Source organism: Pyxicephalus adspersus, chromosome 1 (genome assembly GCF_032062135.1).
Source record: "Pyxicephalus adspersus chromosome 1, UCB_Pads_2.0, whole genome shotgun sequence".
NCBI lineage: Eukaryota > Metazoa > Chordata > Amphibia > Anura > Pyxicephalidae > Pyxicephalus > Pyxicephalus adspersus.
This window is the reverse complement of record NC_092858.1, coordinates 92,439,733-92,460,372: the sequence shown is the minus strand read 5'-3', so window position 1 is coordinate 92,460,372 and position 20,640 is coordinate 92,439,733. Positions and strand designations below refer to the sequence as shown.

General features: G+C 38.7%; 1 protein-coding gene across 1 annotated transcript; it reads left to right on the top strand.

The window, feature by feature from the left end:
* The first annotated feature begins 5,134 nt into the window (after window positions 1–5,134).
* KDM1A (lysine demethylase 1A) lies at window positions 5,135–20,473 on the top strand. The gene is made up of 19 exons (XM_072419007.1): window positions 5,135–5,600; window positions 7,696–7,861; window positions 8,846–8,988; window positions 9,080–9,158; window positions 9,251–9,343; window positions 10,329–10,435; window positions 10,955–11,036; window positions 11,537–11,631; window positions 11,903–12,045; window positions 12,174–12,264; window positions 13,058–13,192; window positions 13,276–13,349; window positions 13,441–13,552; window positions 13,638–13,770; window positions 14,207–14,394; window positions 14,499–14,613; window positions 15,539–15,666; window positions 16,941–17,087; window positions 19,912–20,473. The coding sequence occupies exons 1-19, from the start codon at window positions 5,292–5,294 to the stop codon at window positions 20,086–20,088; spliced, it is 2,517 nt and encodes an 838-aa protein (XP_072275108.1). The 5' UTR covers window positions 5,135–5,291; the 3' UTR covers window positions 20,089–20,473.
* Window positions 20,474–20,640: the final 167 nt, after the last annotated feature.

Below are 20,640 nucleotides of genomic sequence, written 5' to 3'. Positions count from 1 at the left end.
TGGGTTTCCTCCGGGTACTCCGGTTTCCTCCCACATCCCAAAAAAACATGCAGTTAGGTTCACTGGCTTCTCCCTAACAATTGACCTTAGACTACATTAATCACATATGACTATGGTAGGGACATTAGATTGTGAGCTCCTTTGAGGGACAGTTAGTGACACGACTATGGTCTTTGTACAGCGCTGCGTAATATGATGGCGCTATATAAATACTGTATAATAATAATAATAATATCTAAAAATTGTATATATATCTAAAATAAAGTATATATATATATATATACAATTTTCAGATATCAATACCTATGGATTTATGGGGCAAAGACCCAGTTTGATCCACATCCACCAGGCATTCTGTGACAGTAATGGCTTTTTTGACATTAGGAAGACATTTGAACTTGCAGACTGGGGTTACATGAATCAGGTTTAATATGTATGAGGTTCAAGACTAGGTTCATGCACTGCATCTCAATGTTATACAATACTTCTAATGAATTCTTAAAAGTGGGCATCCATCTTTCATCATCCCTTCCAAGAGGTAGGGAGATCCAGCAAGGCTGCCCGTTTGATGATGTCTATTATTACTGCATTGCATAATTCTGGAGGATACATTAGCCTTCTATGCAGACAACTTAATGTTATTTCTTTAGGACCAAGGACCATCTGTTTCTAAGGCTCTATGGATTCTCTCTCAGTGTTCAATATACTGGTCTGTTATTAAGGTCTATTGGGGAAAGTTTGAATTCCTTATTACTATTGATCCTGCAGTAAATTGCTTAGCACCTCCTGACTTCCCTTTACAGTGGGTTTTGTCTTTTAAGAAACAGGGAATATATTTCACATTCTGAATACCTGACTATGTGACCATTATCTTTACACTGTGGACACATAAGGGAATAAATCATTCAGGTCATGTGATGGTAATGTTGAAATGATTCTGTTTTTTTGGAAGTTTTATCGTAAAAAGATTGGCGTGAAAATAAATCCTATAATCTGTCCGGAGAACGTGGTTTTGTCATTGCATGCAAATTGGGGTTATAAGAGGTAGTTATTGCTTTGCATGGTGCTATCAGGCAGCTTACAGCTAAAAAAAAAAAAAAAAGTTTAAAAGTTATTACGTATCTAGGGCCAAGAAAAAAAATAAAATAAATATATATATATATATATATATATATATATATATATATATATATATAAAAGATTACAATTCTTCAGATGTAGTTCTTCAAAAGATTACAATTCTCAGATCTGCATTTATATTTGTTAGGTGTTGTTCCCTTTATTGCAAGTTCAGAAAAATACCTGTTGATCCTACAGGAATCATCCAATGACTCATTATCCAATGACTTTAAAACTTTCTCTTCATGTACTGGAAATCAGAATCAATGTTATCAGATTTCTCGGTTCTCTCCTAAACGTCAGAATAAACTTTAACTTTAGTAAACTACAGAATACTTCCCTCCTATGTAATGAGGATAAGGAAAGAACAACCTACTCCAAATCAGACGGATACCCTAGTTTGAAAACACTGCACGGTGGCTCAGGGGTTAGCACTCCGGCCTTTGCAGCACTAGGTCCCAGGTTCAATTCCCAGCTAGGACATTATTTGCATGGAGTTTGCAGGTTCTCCCCATGTCTGCGTGGGTTTCCTCCGGGTACTCCGGTTTCCTCCCACATCCCAAAAACATGCAGTTAGGTTAACTGGCTTCCCCCTAACAATTGACCTTAGACTACATTAATCACATATGACTATGGTAGGGAAATTAGATTGTGAGCTCCTTTGAGGGACAGTTAGTGACACGACTTTGTACAGCGCTGCGTAATATGATGGCGCTGTATAATAATAATAATTTTGTTATAATATATTATATATTACTGCTCAGGGATACATTGAGGGAGGTCAGAAAATGGGTTTGGAAGGCTCACCAGCTAAGAAAAAGACTTGAAAATGAAAACTAATGCAGCCACCACGTTTTAAGAGTTTATACATGACATTTTTGTTATTGGGTTTGGAAACACTTAAAGCTCTTCACCATTGTGGGGAAAACACAGTAACACAGACTGCAATCTGGCAGCCCATTAATTGATATGATTGCCAATGCTCTTAAACTGAGCTACACAGAAGGATTATGTAAGCTACTTTTTTTTTATCTGGTTCTAAAAACCCAGCCTGCATGGTTGAGGTTCTGATCGTCTACCTTTAGAAGGTATGAGTATACAGCTCAGCTAATGGTCACACAGTTATCTGCATGCTTGTTTCTGGTGTTTGACTGACACCACTTACACCATGTGATCAGCTTTCTTTCCAGTGTTCTTTAGTTTAGCAATGGCATCTTCCATCATCTCTCAGTGGTAGGATCACTTTAAACCACACACTTACGAATGCAGCCTGCTCTGAGAGGATACAGTATGTAGAATGGGGTTGCTGGGCTCTTGAAAATGCTACTGACTACTTGCTATCTAATACAGTGTCCCCTGTAATGTTTGGGACAAAGACACATTTTTCTTTGTTTTACCCCTTTGCCCCTTCGTTTATAATTTTAAAATCAAACAATTCAGATATGATTCAGCTGCACATTCCAGACTTGCACGCAAGGCATATGCAATAAAGTACTAAACATGACTTCTTTAATATATCTACCATTACTTTGTCCAAAACATAACGGTGCTCTGAAATGAGGGGAATAATGTATAAAAAAAAAAGTGTCTACATGGTGAAATGCAGGCAAATAACTTTAAAGTCTGCAATGTGCAGTTGTGTCTGAAACGTTTGATTTACAATTTGACACTGAGGGATAAATCAAAAAATAATGTCTCCTTGCCCCAAACCTTAAAGAGGGCAGTGTTCATCCAATTGTAACAAAATAATCAATGTACTTCGCTTCACCTCTCGGTGATTTTAACATTTTGATTGATCTGTGTATTTTCTTTTCACATGAAAATGCGAATCCAGGTTGACAATCGAAAATCCGCCCATCGATAATCCAGATTCTTCAGTTTCTCGGCATGAATAGCCCTTGCATTCTCACGATTCAAATCGGGTATAGTTCTGTCAGTTGCCACTAGATGGCGCTAATACATTTTAATTACATGTAATTCAAAAATCCGAGATTTTCGGAAATTCGGCACTCCTCAGGTCCGGAGGTTGCCGGATTTTTGAATGTCAACCAGTATATGCATTTTGATTCTTTCATTTAATATAAAGCAGCAGATAGCTAACGTCTGTGTTAGCAGCTCTTTCAGGGCTGATGTCTATAACACCATGACACATTCAGAATATATTATAAACAAAAATGTTACATTGTAGTTAGTGCTGTCAGCTCAATCTAAAGCTTATTTCAGACATGCAGTAAGGCTGGGTCTACACGGATGTTTTTAACAACGCTCAACAAGTTCCTACTGCGTTCTTATGCACTTTTATTAGTGTTTTAAAGCTTGCCTTTAAACGCTGGAAAACGTGTATGTCACTTTTTTTGCGGTTTTAACGCATTTACGTTTTAAGTGCTTATAAACAATAGAAAGAGGCTTATTAAAATCAATGGAAGCATTTACCTGCATTTTTTGACGTTTTCCAGTGTTTTTATTTTTTTAATGTTGCAAGCAACGTTATAGATAATGCTCATTAACGTGCCTCAAAGAAACGTCCTGGTGTAGATTAGCCCATTGTAATGCATGGGGATTTCAAACAAGGGCTTTTAAAGCCTCAGGTTAAGCGCTGGGGAAAACGTCCGTGTAGACTAAGCCTAAAGTGGGGGTTTGTGGTGCAGTTCCTGGCCATGACATGTAGATTCTGACCGCCCCTGAGCTGCCATCCACCTAAAGAGGAACTGAACTCAAAAGTCCCTAAAACAACAAAAATACACTTACCTTCAATCCTGCAGGGCAGTCTGATCCATCCAGAGGTCTCTTCTATTGGGTCCTGCATCGTCCCAGCATCCATCTTCAGTCCAGCGCTCCGGGATGACCCAGGTGCGAGATCGGGTGACATAGGTCGTCAAAAAAGGGCTCCGTCTACGCATGTCTGAGCACAGAAGGAGCACACAAGAGCCTCCTAGGATGCGTGACGTAGGTATCCTGGGAGGCTCTGCGCGCTCATTCTTTCTCCATTGCCTAGGCGATCGAGAATTAGGGGACGGTGCTGCACTTTTTATTTATTTTTTCATGTAAAGTGAAATTTCTGAGTTTAGGTACGCTTTAAATGACAAAGCGTTCTAAGCGCAGTGGATGGACGCGGTCTTATGCAGTTGTGTTGCGGTTGTTGCTACAAAACTAGAGATGACTCTCATTCCTATAAATACAATGCCAGCAATAATGTGTATTGCTGTAGAGCCATGATGGTGGTAGAAGTGGCTCCTGCCTATAGGAAATCTATACAGAATAATAGACACCAGTACACACAACACACCTACCTGACATCTTTGCCCAGTCCTAGGCAGATTGTGCTTTATCCTGCGGTGTCCCCATCTATCACTATAGGAAATGTCAGCGTTGTCACCAGAACAGGAAGAGAGGTGAAATCTTCCATTGAAAAGCAGTGTGTTGTCGTTGTTGAACTATTACACGATATCCCGGTCATAGGAAGGGATGTCAAGTCCTCTCATTTTCTGTTGTGGTTTTAGAACAGGAAGTCAGGGATAAAATGATGGTTGTATAACCTTTACCAACCCTACAACACAATCCAAAGCTTGGACAATGACTTATTGGTAAAGAGAAGGATTTTCCTGGGTAATCTGGTGAAATGACTCACAGTTGTCACCAGGACAAAGGGTGAGGATGAATCCTTTAAGGGGCATTCCAGCTCCAGGGACAACTGGGAGAGTTACTCTCACTTCCTGTTGTGTGTTGAACCTTTCCTTAGCATAACCTGACAGGGCACTAACCATGTCTATGTTATTAAGTGAAGGTCAGAGGGCACATTCCATAGCCATTCACAGGGTGAATATCACATACACACACCACCCTGAGGTGAATGAGAGTCACCACAGCGTACAGTGAGCCCAACTGTCACGTGACACCAAGCTGGCGATACCAGGAGGGGAGGGGCGGGACACGGCAGGTGAGGTCCAGCGCACATTGCGAGTGGGCGTGGCCATCTAGATAGGCGGGGTTTGGGAGCAGGCTGCGCGATCCCGCCGCAGACCACCCGCGTGCTCGAGTCCCGCAGACACAAAGCTACGACCGGCGGTGCGAGCAGCATTCTGTCTACTACTCCACCCATCATCCGCGCCCATAGCCCACCCCCTGCTCCCCCGGGCCCTCCCCCCTTACTATAGAGCCGCCATCTAAAGCCAATGCTAGCTGCAAAGAAGCCAGAGTCCAGCGGGGGCGGCGGTGAGAACGGTACGGAGCCTAACCCCCCCGTGTCTTCTTCGGCCCCATCATCCTTGTCGTCGTCTTCTTCCACCTCCTCCTCGTCCTCAGGGATCATGGCTTCCCCCGACTCAGGGACGTCACTGGAGAGGACCCCGAGGAAGAAGGAGCGAGCCTCCCCCGGAGCTGAGCACAGGCCCCCCTCCGCACCCGGGATCATGGCGGGGGGGGATGGGGGGTTACCGGAGACCCCCGAGGGGCGCAGGACCAGCCGGAGGAAAAGAGCAAAGGTGAGATCTTCATCGGGATTGGCTGTGTGTAATGTGAGCTCAGGTGATCGCTGCACCGATCTGCATCGTCCATACACTGCCCGATGTACAGCATACGATCCAACTTCCTGCTGCAACATCCTCCATCTACCCAGAGCTGCATCTGTGACCATGGCACTCTCCAGCTGTATTGGATATTACAATTAATAATAAGTGGAGATTAGGAACAGAATCTAGCCTTCCATAGGGGAATGGTCTCACTTTATATGAGTAATGTATATAATGGAGAAGTTCCCATATTTGTCCCCCATTGATTGGTCGTGTATACACAGATCGGAGATAGCACTGCAGAGGCCGTAGTGTTGTTCACTTCCTGGCTTTGTGTAGCTGGGGATTGTACACCATCTGCTGCATGGGAACAATGGGCCCAAAGGAGGAGATCTGCTCCAACAAAGGCCCAGGCCTGGGCGGCACACGGCTATTATTGGTACACACAAATGGTCTGCAATACACAGTGGTGTGCGCAACATTTTAGGGGATATGGCTGAACCCCCCACTTCCTATAAGGTCATGACCCCAGCATTGGAATGGTCACTCACCATGGGATGGCCCCTGTGCGCCTAGTCTAATAATACAAAGTGTCCATGGAGAATTGGCCACTCTTAGGGCTGGATGGTGGAGGAACTCCAGAAAGAAAAGTGTTAATCTTCTATATGTGTGAGAACAAAAAGGAATTTAGTCTGGCTTCTGATATGTAACATACACAGGAAGTGAAGGGAAATCTCCCTAGTAAGGTCACGATGACCATGAAAACAGCCCAGGGGGGATGGGCTGTAGGGATCTTTGTTTATTTGAGTATTCATCAGCCTCCTTTGTTTTGCATTTTTATAGCGCTACATTTCTTCCTTTTGTTGTGATAATGGCAGTGCTGTGTTTGTGTCCCATCATGGAGCCGTCCAGGGATCCCTGAGGACATATGTCTGGGCAATCTATTCATGTATGACCACCATTGGATCAGCAGTGGTCACCTAAGGGAGATTTACACATGTATGTAAACCTGAGCTCATTTGTATAATGTGATTGAATCCAGGGTGATCCCCCAGACCCCCCATGGGCATTTTCCTAACCATGAATATGCTTGGTAATCTCTAACAAACTAGACATACAATATGTCCATTCAATCAATCGCGATATTTCCATTTATCATTATATTTACATTCTATGTTTTGGCAGAATGTTGACTGAAAACCAATTCGGCAAGGTGGCCAATTATTGTATTACAATCAAAACCAATATTTGTGTTCTGATCAATGCTTGGATGATATATATTGGTGAAATAAAATATAATCAGTTATTGGATAGGTGGAACATCAGGATGGGGGTGCTGGGACAAATCAGTGTTGTTCTGTTTTACTACCATCTGACATGCAGGGGGCGCCCTGGAGGACATGATTGATAGTGCTCCTGATTGTGACTGTTCTAGATTTGTATTATGTCTTTCAGTCTGTTCCCTATAAATGAAACAGCCATACAACATGGGGATTGTGCTCTCCTCTGTGGCTGCCCTTGTCTCCTACTTCTCCTTCATTCCAATGCTACAGCCTGCTATGCCCGTGTCTCCTGCTGCACCCTATAATGCCTTCATCAGTCTCTCACACCACTACACAACTCCATAGGACGACCAGAAATTCATATCCAAAGTCAAGGATCAGCTATGTGAATTCTAGCCCTCATTTTCTAGTCTTCACTTAGATCTGTTACATTGTTCCCCATTATTAACGGACCACAGAATTGTGTTGCAAAGAAGACAGGGAGGTGTTATCTTTTGCAAGTGTGACAACACTGTTTATCAATAGGTACAGTAGGTGAGTGTTGTCACCTAAGACAGGAAATGCATCGCTGTCCGGATGACCAGATAAGAATATAGGAAAAAAGGCAAATGAGATAAAGTTACTGTGACCCATAATTTTACACTTGTATTCTGCAAGACTCTTTGAGAGCTTAGAATCATTATCTACCATTCCTGGTGTCTGACTGCTGCTTAGTAAAACTAGTCACAGAAAAAAAAAATCTCTTTTCACCGAACAACGACATGACTGTTTTGACCATTTTGCAGGTTGAATACAGAGAGATGGATGAGAGCCTTGCCAATCTATCAGAAGATGAGTATTATTCAGAAGAAGAGAGGAATGCAAAGGCAGAGAGGGAGAAAAAGGCACCGCCACCTCCTCCTCAAGCTCCTCCAGAGGAAGAGATAGACAGCGAGCCCGAGGAGCCCTCAGGTAATAATAGGCTGCATTTACTGCTTTGTTGTTACAAATGTCCTTGCTATTCATTAGATAATCTAGTTAGAATGACTTCATGTACTCCTATAAGAGATTCTGTAAACCACCTAACTCCTTCCTGGTCACACATATGGTCTCCGCTATGAGTAATAAACTAGCTACCTTTAATTTCTGGAAACCATCAATCTTCTCCTTTCCCTTGTCTAAAACAAGATAGAAAAATAAAAGCAGGATACAACTTTTTGTTTCCAAGTTACATTTATTCAATATACATGGGGGACCAGGATTTTGCTTGGTCCCCCCGTGCAAGGCGACTGGTCTTGTTTCCGCCCCCTCCTGTAGTGGGTTGGAATTGGGGTTCTTCTCACAGCTTTACATAGACAATGTGACTGCTGCTTTTACAAAGTATCACCTGGTTCACAAAGGTGAAAAACAAGTGCATTAAATCTTTTGTATTGAGGATTGTGGTTTGGAATAATGGTTTTAGGAAATGATTATAGGAGTTCATCTTGAAGTAATTATTTGTGTTCATTTTACCAAGATTTTTGCTGTATATAGATAAGTACTTGGGGGAGCCCAGTTTTTCCCATGGTATATGCTGAATATTTTTTTCAGCCATGCAGGACTTGCATAGTCCTGTGTTTTATTTTTATATGTCTAAGTCAGCTGAAATATTACAACTTAATAACAATGTGGGAATACGTAATTCACTTCATAGGACAACTACTTTCATCTGCATGTAAGTGGGTATTCAAATTAAACAAGAATTTCCTTATCGCATGATTTGATAAGTGAATATGTTTTCATCATTTCTGTCCAGTTAGCAGTAGACCACCTATAAATTTTAAAAAATGTAGGGCATGAAAAAAAATGTTTTTAGAATGTATGTATGTTTGGTTTTTATTTTTTTTAAAACATGTATATGTAACTTTCCCAAGGGCATTGCTTGATTTTGCTCCATTCAAACTGAATTTTTTTTAGTATCTCCAGGTGTAGAAGGTGCAGCCTTTCAGAGCAGACTTCCACATGACAGAATGACTTCTCAAGAAGCCGCGTGCTTCCCTGATATCATTAGCGGTCCACAGCCTACCCAGAAGGTCTTCCTTTACATCCGGAACCGCACAGTAAGTGGAGCAAATTTTGCTTTAATTCCAGGTAAAAACAAAATGTTTTTTTTTCAAGTGAACTTATTTCTTCCATTCCATCCCATCTCAGTTGCAGTTGTGGTTAGACAATCCAAAAGTTCAGCTGACATTCGAGGCAACACTGCAGCAGCTGGAAGCTCCTTATAATAGTAAGATTCATTCCTACCTCTGTGGGCATTACAATAGATGTTTGTGATAAAATAATAATGAGGTTGGCTTTTTTTTTTCTTTTTTTTATTAGGTGACTCTGTGCTGGTACACAGAATACACTGTTATCTTGAAAGACATGGATTAATCAACTTTGGCATTTACAAAAGGCTGAAACCTCTTCCTAGTAAGTTGTCAAAAAATTTGTCGCCAGAGTTCCTTTTACCTTGTCTCCTTCTCTGTGATCGACAGGAACAAAATGTTATTTGCTACACTGTAACAGTCACTGTCATGTTACAATGTTACAATTCAGTGTAGCTACAGGTTTTGTACATTTTATCATTAAGTATAGTGATGGAAGAAAGGTCAGTTGCTCTGCATAAAGGTGACCTTAGGCTAACTAGAGCAGATTATATTTATTCCTTGATTGTGGCATTCTGAATTACAAAACCAGCTTGGGATCTGAATTGTTGAACCACAACGACAATCATTTGTTTGCTTCCTGTTTACTTTTAAACTAGTAGTCAGGTCTTCTGATACAAATATGCTCTTGTCTAAAGAAAATTGCCTATGCCTTTTACAGTTTATAAGTTCTTCTTGTGTGATGTCAAACTGTTTATGCATTCTTGTAATGTTCTCCGCTAGATATTTGCAGAAACTATTCTGTCTTGCTGATGTAATAGACGGAGCAGCATGCCTATGCTGGAAACCCAAAATGTCTGTTGTGTTGTATAGAGTGAGACATGCTGAAAACACAGGAAGACAAGGCTCTGACACAAAACAAAATTGCTTTTGGTTTCACCTAATTTTTGCATGCTAACTCTGTAAAAAAAAAAAAAAAAAAAAAAAAAAAATGTATGCAAGTATATCTTTAGTTTTCTACAAATCCATTAATAGGTTTGCCAGAATAGTCATCTCCACATTTCACAGGTTTTCTTTATTTCAGGAACTTTTATGTGTAAGTTGTGACCTTTCTTTAAATGTGGTAAACACTGATGCAGTTTCAGAGTTCTATATACTGAATTGCACATTATTTGTCTTTCAGACACAGTTCAAGTGGACTAGTGTTACTTAGCATTACATGACCTTCAAAAGTAAAATGCTTTATATTCAGACATTGCCTCTTTTATTTTTTGCTTAGTTATTCTTTCTATTGTTTTCATTACCATTAGCCAAGAAAACCGGGAAAGTGATAGTCATTGGCTCTGGAGTGTCTGGTTTGGCTGCAGCTCGTCAGTTACAAAGTTTTGGCATGGATGTTACTGTTTTAGAGGCAAGGGTAAGTAATTGTTATGGACGCTACACTTTTGTCTAAAAAAAAAAAAAAAAAAAAAAAGGTTTAAAAGAACTTATCCCAGAATCTTTAGTGGGACTGTTCCTCCTTTTGTTGTGAAGTGACAGACGTTTGATTGACTGGTTATGTATATTCGAGCGACCACATTTGGTCCAGCAAGGTGAACTTGGAGCTATGACATTACCCAATCTCTAGATTTGTGTTGCAGCCTTAAGAGTTGGGACCTTTTTGTGATAATGTGCTGTATTATATTGTAAAACTTAAGCTTAAGTTAACGTGTGGGTCCTAGTAGAATAAAGAAGACTTTAGTCACGGGCTTGGGGAAGGTTTCTTAAGCTTGTGACTGTAATCTTGGTTTGCCCCCATATTTTAACACTCAGCTTTTAAGAAGAGAAGCAGTAGTAGTTTGTAAGATGTAGAGTTGCAAGGGTTGGCGGTATGCCTGGCAGGTCATTGTATACATGATCTTTGCAAGTAGTAACATTATAACTTTTTGTTAAATAGGACCGTGTTGGAGGAAGAGTTGCCACATTCCGTAAGGGAAATTATGTTGCTGATTTAGGTGCAATGGTGGTCACAGGCCTTGGTAAGTTGTGTTCTTCTTCCTATTATTATTATTTATTTATTTATTTTCATGTATGCTTACTGTGTAATTCCAACAAAAAATAAGTATACTTGTGGCAATCAAGAAATCTTTGCAAATGGCAGAGCAGAGTTCAGTCTTGCTGGAACTGTCTTGTCCCTTTTTTGAAATGTACACAATATTTCAGAAATACGGGTTTAGCATTACAGATATGTAACACATGCATATGTAATCATTGATTTATTTCTGCTTTGATTCAGAACTGGTGGTTCTTCTCAAGCAGGAAGATACTATTATTCTGCCTGATTCTTGTGTGCCCAGCCAATTGTTACACAATAAATGTAAACTGGGTATTACAAAACTGAGATCCACACATGGTTTTGTGTGGCTTTTTACATTGTCAGTTTATGTTTCAGCTAGAGAGGCAAAACATTATTACAAGATGAAATTTTTTTTGTAGCAAATATGCTTACATGCCTTTTTATGTTTGTGTTTTTGTGCAGGAGGTAATCCAATGGCTGTGATCAGCAAGCAAGTAAACATGGAGCTGGCCAAAATAAAGCAAAAATGTCCCCTTTATGAAGCTAATGGGCAAGCTGTAAGTTCTTTTATGGAGTTCAATTCATAGCACCTCTTTGTCATTATTTTAGTAAGTGATAATATTAAGTTTTACTTCATGTTACTGACCCATAATATACAGGAAAAGGTTATTTTATGTCTCTACACAATAAGATAGTTCATCATACTTCACTTCGATAAATCACCTACCAACCATGTCTTCCAGACCTTTGATAGAGTACCATAGTCATTTAACGACTATTAAAATGTGCAAAATGTATATATTTATTTGTGGTTACCCTTGTTTTCAGGTACCAAAAGAAAAAGATGAGATGGTGGAACAAGAATTTAACCGTTTGTTGGAAGCTACCTCCTACCTCAGCCATCAGCTGGATTTCAATGTTCTTAATAACAAACCAGTCTCACTAGGTCAAGCATTGGAGGTGGTTATACAGTAAGTAGGGGCACAAATAATTGTTGTAGACCTACCATTATGTACCTGACATAATGAGGGGTGTATTTGTACATGTGGTATGGCAGCCTTTTTTGTAAATGTGGTAAAGTAAATTTTTCTGTTTTTAGACTTCAAGAGAAACATGTGAAAGATGAACAAATCGAGCACTGGAAAAAAATTGTGAAAACTCAGGAAGAGTTAAAAGAATTGTTAAATAAGGTAGGATTATGACTATTTAGTTAATGTGCGTCTCAAACCTAAACTTTATTTTGGATGGAGGTGAGTGGGACCTACTTCCTGGTTGTATCAATGTCTGAGGCCTTGTTTTGGATTATTTTTCTCTAACTTTCCATTGATAAACAGGGACACAGTCCTGAAAAAAAATACTGGAGTAATAGCTTCTCTTACCCTACTAAATAGTTTTTACTGATGTTTGTCTTGCTCTGCTGCTTGCATTCCTTTTCAGGTGACACCACTGTCGCAGGAATCCAGGGTGCAGTCTTTACAGCACTCACTAATAAATTTGATAGGTTCTTACCCTCCTCCTTTCAAACCAAAGCTGAATTGGATTTTGGCTTGAGAATGACTTTAAAAAGGCAAATCAAGCTTTGTAAATAAAATACTCCTTATGTTATGATTTTGTAAATTGACCCTAATTAACTCTAAGGTTTACCTGGAATTTATATGAAGCAATAAAATGTAGTAATGTTGCATAAAATTAAACTTGGTATGAATGTGCTAAAGGTTATGAGTTTATTTTCTGAGTTTCAGTAGCAATATTAGCTCCCTACAGGCTTTATCTCTGTAGCCATGTAGTTTTGTGTTTTATATATTATCTGTAGCTGTGTGTTTTATATTTTGTATATAAAAAAATTGATAAAGAAAAAAAATTCTATATATAAAACTTCTACATCTTGGTTCTTATAAACAATGGGACTGCCTTCACTTTTCACTCGGGTTTGCAGTGTTTTGATTGTCATATGTAACAATGTGCTTTGTTTGCATTGAACAGATGGTGAATTTAAAAGAGAAAATAAAGGAACTGCACCAGCAATTTAAAGAGGCTTCTGAAGTTAAGCCCCCCAGAGACATCACTGCAGAGTTTTTGGTGAAAAGCAAGCACAGAGATCTGACAGCCCTCTGCAAGGTATGGTTACTTGCATACATATGTTTACTGTTTGAATCCCTTGGAGTGGAATGTTCAATCTTAATTTTTTTTGTTGCAACTAGGATTATGATCAGTTAGCAGAGACACAAGCAAAACTTGAAGAGAAACTGCAAGAACTTGAAGCCAATCCTCCAAGGTATTTACTCGAATAGAGTGGAACAAACAGCAGCTTCATGTAAAATCCTTTTGTTGTTTTAATGTTTCTTCATATTTATTTTTGCTTTCAGCGATGTTTACTTGTCCTCCCGGGATAGACAGATACTTGACTGGCATTTTGCAAACTTAGAATTTGCTAACGCAACCCCCTTGTCTACACTCTCCCTAAAGCATTGGGACCAGGTAAGTCAACTTGAAGATATCCGCATTTTTGTCACCCTTCTGCTCTATTTCATTGTACCTTACCCCATTGTTTTATAATATCTAGGATGATGACTTTGAATTTACTGGCAGCCATTTAACTGTTCGGAATGGCTATTCCTGTGTTCCGGTGGCATTGGCAGAAGGACTGGATATTAAATTGAATACAGCTGTCCGACAAGTGCGATACACTGCTTCTGGTATGTATTGTCAATGTTTTTGAGCTTAGCTGTACAAAATTGTATAATGTGAAATATACCCTATTTGAATTTTAGAAATTTCAGTTTATGATAATAGTTGATGAACTGTTTTTTTTAGTTTTAGAGCAAGTTTCCGTAACTGAACACCGCTGTGGGAAAGAGACTGAGCTTCTTTGTATTGTTTATTGGGGGGGTTTACACTGGAGGGATGTTCTGCCATAAGTTTTCTTTAAGCACTGGTTATGCAGTTGAGCTTTAAAGTCTGTAGCAATTTGATACCTATCAGGGAGACCTTCTCTCCTTGTGTTTGTGAGATATATTGAAATCACTTCCTTGTAGTTGCTTTCCTGAAATGTGATGGTAAATTTGTTTAAAGTACAGAAAAAAGAATTAGGTTGCATGACCATTTTAATACATTTTGCTTTGCTTGCTCTAGGTTGTGAAGTAATAGCTGTGAACACTCGTTCTACTAGTCAAACATTCATCTATAAATGTGATGCCGTCCTCTGCACTCTGCCCCTTGGGGTGTTGAAACAACAACCTCCTGCTGTTCAGTTTGTTCCTCCCCTTCCAGAATGGAAGACCTCTGCTGTTCAAAGAATGGGATTTGGAAATCTGAATAAGGTAAGTGTTCAGAAAGCACATCATTCAGTAAACTGTCATATTCCGGAATACAAGATTAGTTCCAATGTGCAGGTTGTGATCTATATCCTTTGTTGTATTTTCAGGTGGTACTCTGCTTTGACAGAGTATTTTGGGACTCCACAGTGAATTTATTTGGTCACGTAGGCAGTACAACTGCTAGCAGAGGGGAACTTTTCCTGTTTTGGAATCTTTATAAAGGTGATACACTTTTAAGTGTGTGTTTTTTTGTTTATACATTTTGTTCTACAGTTGTCCATGGTAAAAAAAAAAAGGGCCATTAAAACTAAAATGTTAAGAGTTTGCCTAAAAGTTATTTTTAATGTATCTTTAATATGTTTGCTGTTCAGCATATTATCTTAAATAAATTTTGCAATTTCTGCCTCTAGTAGATATCTGTCTACCAAATGTGTAACATGTGCTTTTGCTGCACTACTGAGATAAAACAAGTTTCTTATAGAGCTTGTAGAAATATTCATTCCATGTGAACAAGGTTTGTGTGGAACCTTAGCAAAGCCCTAAAACATGTTGGGCTTAAACAATAATAATAAACATGGATTTTTACTACACGGGAGTTATCCAATATACAATATAGACATGGCTAAGGCTACTGTCAGTAAAAGATATGTGTATTAGAGAAATTGGGGAAGCTTCTGAAAATGCTATTTGCTTCTTTGTCATACTTTGATATTTTATATTCTGAAACAAGCATACAGATTAGAGTCTGAGTTCTTAAAATCTACTTCCATAAGCAAAACTGATCACCAGGAAATTAGCCAGGGGATTAGCATTCTATCCAGGCAACTAACATTTTCAAAAATGGTTATCAATAACGTATTATTTTATATAACTGCAGTGCTCAACCCAGAAATTTTTTCAAGCCGGGTGGGAAGAAATTTTAGGTGGGTGGCAGCCCCTGTATTGTGAACAAACTGTTTGGTAACCACCCAAAAACAGCCGGGTGGTGCGCCCAGCTAAAAGTGCCTGGGGAGAACCTTGTAACTGTCTTTTTTTCCCAGTGCATTTTTTTTCTGTGTACATTACCTCTAATTTGTTAGATCCAAAAATCAACTGCTCTTCATTGTCCTTCATATTATTGAATGTAATGAATTGTTTTGTTTGACAGCACCAATATTACTAGCCTTAGTAGCAGGAGAAGCAGCTGGGATCATGGAAAATATCAGTGATGATGTTATAGTTGGACGCTGTTTAGCCATCCTCAAAGGAATATTTGGAAGTAGTGCAGTTCCACAGGTATGTATTTTTCAACCAAATCATGTTATTTAGTTTCTAGTCTGTTACATTTTATACCTATTATGTTATCCTCGCCTTTACTATGAACCCCCACATGTAATCTGTAAACCATAAAATACACAAATGCAGTTTTGTGTGTTAACTCTGCAGTTGTGATAGTAAATAGCAATAATTGGTTGAATGTTGTTTTTCTTAAATTATGTGATTTAGTTAAAAATTGCTTTTTGAAACAACCCAGTCATCTTAATCTTGCAGCGTGCTGAAGTTTCATTCATTCTCTCACCTAAATGAACTTTTGGAGCCCATTTACACTAAAATTTTATTCCAGCATACATGTGTTACGGTAGGGCAGCCCGTTTATGAATGAGCTTCCAAATGCAGTATGATACCCAAATCCAGCCAAATTTATTTAAATCAATGACAGGTGAAGTGAGCAGGGATACGAAATTTTACATAGCAAGTATACAGTCAATTATTACACGTGATAAATTAAAAAATGGACGCGCGTTTTAAAAAAAAAAAAAAAAAAAAAATGAGCTTGACAAAGGTCAATTTGGTTTGACCTAGTCACCCGGCCATAACATCTCTAAAATGGCAGATCTTGAGGAGTGTCGCAGCGTGCGGCACCTACTAAGAGTTCTCCAAGTGCACCCATCTGGTCCAATCTGATCCCACAGAAGAGCTACTGGTGCTTAATTTGCCTAAATTTGGCATGTACTTATAAGAGCTGCACCATTAAATAATTCTACAAGGTGGTCTTTGTGTGTGTGTTTAAGGGTTATATGCATGTACCATTTGCATTAGGAAGACACACAGCAGCAGGATGAATGGGTGTTGAGGAGTATATGCCTTTTAAAAGTCAAGCTGTTTTTGCAGCAAAAAGGGTACGCTGTATTAGGTGGTTTTAATGTTTTGGCTGTTCTGGTGTCCTCCTATCTGCTGTACAACACATTTCAGTGCCATTCACAATAAATAGCACATGGAGCTGGTGCATTGCTATGCCTGATGGTAGCACGTTTTTTAAAGTGTTGTCACAACCTACAAGTGTGTTTGACAGGGCAGCAGCCGTCAAGAATGTGACCATTGGCCTCAATGATCACCTTAACTAAAAAGTAAGCAAACCTACTTTATAACAAGTAAAGATCATTCATGGAAAAATACTGGCAATCTCTAATTTAAAGCATAATATTCAGGTACTAGTGTAAACAGTGCTGTGATTGGTTATTCTTTTGTGAATCATAAACTTTTTACCCTTTTTTAATAATTCTATCTAGCCAAAGGAAACTGTTGTGAGTCGGTGGCGTGCTGACCCATGGGCCCGTGGTTCATACTCGTATGTAGCAGCTGGTTCTTCAGGGAACGATTATGATTTAATGGCTCAACCAATTACTCCAGGTCCTTCCATTCCTGGAGCACCTCAGGTAAGTTATCACACCTACAGGTGCATTTTGTGTACTTGATTTGAATATACCAAAGCATATACCATACAGTTATTTCATGTGGCTGTCTGATTTAGTGTCAACTCTGTTTTTATATGAAAACTCCTGTGAATGCATCATTCATAGTTAAGACACAAACTGTCTCTTAGATCGGCTGAAATCTAACCATAGTCATTTCTGGGACCTCAATGCGGCAAGTTAATGCTAGTTAGTGCTTGTCCATTAAAAAAGACATCATGATTTCTTCCAGCATGTCCTCATTTACACACATCTTGGAGTGGCCACATTATGGTTGAATCCACACTGTTGAGGTGTCGTAGTGACTGCGTGTTTAGGAGGCCTAATATTTTAAATGAAAGCTCTAAGAAATGCAACACCATGCACTGTAGTGGGTTTCTGTGTGTTGTGGATGTATTTCATGAATGGCACTACAACATACTAATGTGCATTGCTGCTATCTAACAGTGTGAACCCTGTGTAGAAGCACTCTTTATCCCCAAAGGCTGAGACTGACCAAAATCTTTTCATTATGTGAACTGTAAAATATGCATATCAGAGTGTGTTTAACAAGAATTAGTGTATGGGAGGATAAAGTGCATAAACTGCATAAGGCTAAGGTGGCAGATGTATGTAAGTTTTTTTTTTCCCCTCTTGCATCTTATTTATTCATGTTTTTTATTCAAACAATGTATACTGATTAATTGATTAAGGTTTAAATTGACCTACTTTGAATATGTTCTCTTAGGCTTTCCAGCCGTTCCTTTATGCCATAACTAAATGTGCCTTCCTGTCGGTCCAATGTCATGTGAGCTGCCATTAATTACTTGTTACTCACAATTTTTGTCTTTAAATTTAGTCACTCATCTATATAGGTGATTTAAAATCATCAGTATCTGCACCAAAGTAGTTGTGCACTGGATGGTGGTTGGGCACATATATGAAATGCATTACTTTGTACATCTTTATGTGTATTTCTATGTATATTAATAATAAACAACATATTACACTGCACTGTACATTAAATAGGGGTTGCAAATGACACACACTGACACAGGAGGAGGAGAGGACCCTGCCCCGAAGAGCTTACAATCTAGGAGGTGGGGGAAGTAACACAGAATAGGAGGGGAGATATTTGGTAGTGGAAGTAGCGAGGGTTTCAGAAGACAGAAGAAGGGTAGGCAAGTTTGAAAAAAAATGGGTTATGAGTGCTCTTTTAAATGAGCAGAAGATAGAAGCAATCCGAATAGGATGAGGAAGACCATTCCAGAGAGTCAGGGCAGCTCTAGAAAAGTCTTGGAGCTATGCGTGTGAAGAGGTTATGAGTGAGGAAGGCAGTAGTAAGTCATTGGAAGAGCGAAGAGAGCAGCTAGTGGGGTATTTTTTTTATAGGAGAGGAAATATCCAGGAGAAGAAAGGAAAAGTTGCCTTAGGACTTAACTCTGATGAGGTCATTGCCACTTTAGTAAGGGCTGTTTCAGTGGAATGGGCAGCACGAAAGCCAGACTGGAGAGGGTCAAGGGTTAGTGGTGCTCAGGTAATCCGTGATTCTTTTATAGACAAGGCGTTCAAGAAGTTTGTAAACATGTGTTTATACATATATTGGTATATATAAAATTATTTATACTGAAAAGAAAATGTATACCTTTTTATAGCCGTTTACCATCATCACTGCTACGATCATCAGTGCTACACCTATACACCAATAAATGGTTTATACTAAACTCCTGAGAAAGCAAACCAGATCTGTGAAATGCATGGAGTTAATTACTAATCCCCTCCCCTCCAATTTTAACTTTGCAAAAGCGGCTTGGGGAAAATAGTACTTTTGTGGTAACAAATCATTATATAGTAAACTTTTTCCATTGACCCTTGGAGGTTGACCATTTAAATTTGTACCTTTTAATGGCAGAAGAAATTTGTCTAGTGGCCTATATGGCCCCTTGATTAATTTTAATTGAGTTATGTTTATGTATTGTTTTTTTCTGTAAAAATGTATGTGTATAAAATGTGTATGTGTAAGTGTATGTATGTATGTGTAAAAATGTAATGTATAAAAAAAATGTTTTTGATATTTTTCTGTTTGGTACCTTAAAAATCCCCATTTCCAGTCTAATCCTTTTTGAAGGCTTCTTTACCCCAAACAAGGAACTAGACTTTCTTTTCTATTGTTTGAATTGGGTATGTGGTACTTATTGATTACCATACTATTTAAGGTGTTTTCCATCATTTCCTAAGGTGGCAGATGGAAGCTCAATATATCAGATAAAAGGTGCTTTTTTAGGACCTGGTCTAAGAGATTAGTAACTGCCAAGCAGTGGTATAAATTGGAATAATTTATTATCATTTTAAATGAATACTTAACCATTCTCTTGAAATTTTCAACATATTCAAACGGGAAGGATTAAATATTGTCACATTACTGGAAAAAAACATGGTGTTTATAATTCCTGGGAGCCTATTTGCAAGTATTATGTCCCCAGAATCAGTAACTGGCGGTAACAAGTCCTGCAGTTGTGAAAGCTTATCAAATCAGTGTGCAAACATTTCCTGGATGCTGCATTTGAAAAAACACTGCTGTGAGCAACAACCAAAAATAAACCCAGTCATTAATCATTATTTTTTGCACGCTTTTTCAAGCTGTAAAACCACTTACATAAAACACTTTAGTGAACTTAGGGGAATGTTTTTATTAAAAGTGATGTTAATGAATTCTGAAGTAGAAAAGAGGTAATTGAAAGTTGTCCTTAAAATGTCTTTCCACCGATCTGTACCTGCTAACATTCTAACTTTGTGTTTTCTTCTCCAGCCAATCCCTCGCTTGTTCTTTGCTGGTGAGCACACCATTCGGAATTACCCAGCAACTGTTCATGGGGCTCTCCTAAGTGGTTTGAGAGAGGCAGGCCGTATTGCTGATCAGTTCCTTGGCGTCATGTACAATATACCTCGTCAACCTGCTCCTGGGGTCCCTGCACCAAACATGTAATTCACTATAGATGGACAATGTATCAGTTTTGATTTTTTTTTTTTTTTGGACTGGAATTCCCTATTTGATCACACCTATTTATGGCTGCTGAAGGATTTCAAACCATGCTGATTCATCAAAGTATTCATAGATTTGTTACTTCCAACTGTTTTGTACGATAACATCAAATTCTGGTGTTAATATTGTCAGATTATCATTGCTATTCTCTAGCATTAGTAGCTACATCCAGAACATGCCTCTTAATGTTTAAACATTTTGGCATTACTGTTTTTTCTTGTTTTGGTCTTCTTTTTTTCTTTTTTATTGTTTTTTTCCTTTTGTAGTAATTGTGTAGTAACTGTCTGATCAAGTATTTTTATATTAAAGCTCTTTATAAATAATATAATATATATCTGTGATGTTTACTTTTTTTTTCTATAAAAATGCACGTCATAATGGAAAAATAAAAAAGGAAAATACCATTTCAGTGGGTTTATAATTGATTTGCAGTTTATAATCGATATTGGGATTCTAGGTATTGGTATATTACCCTATACACTAGTTAGGTGTCCT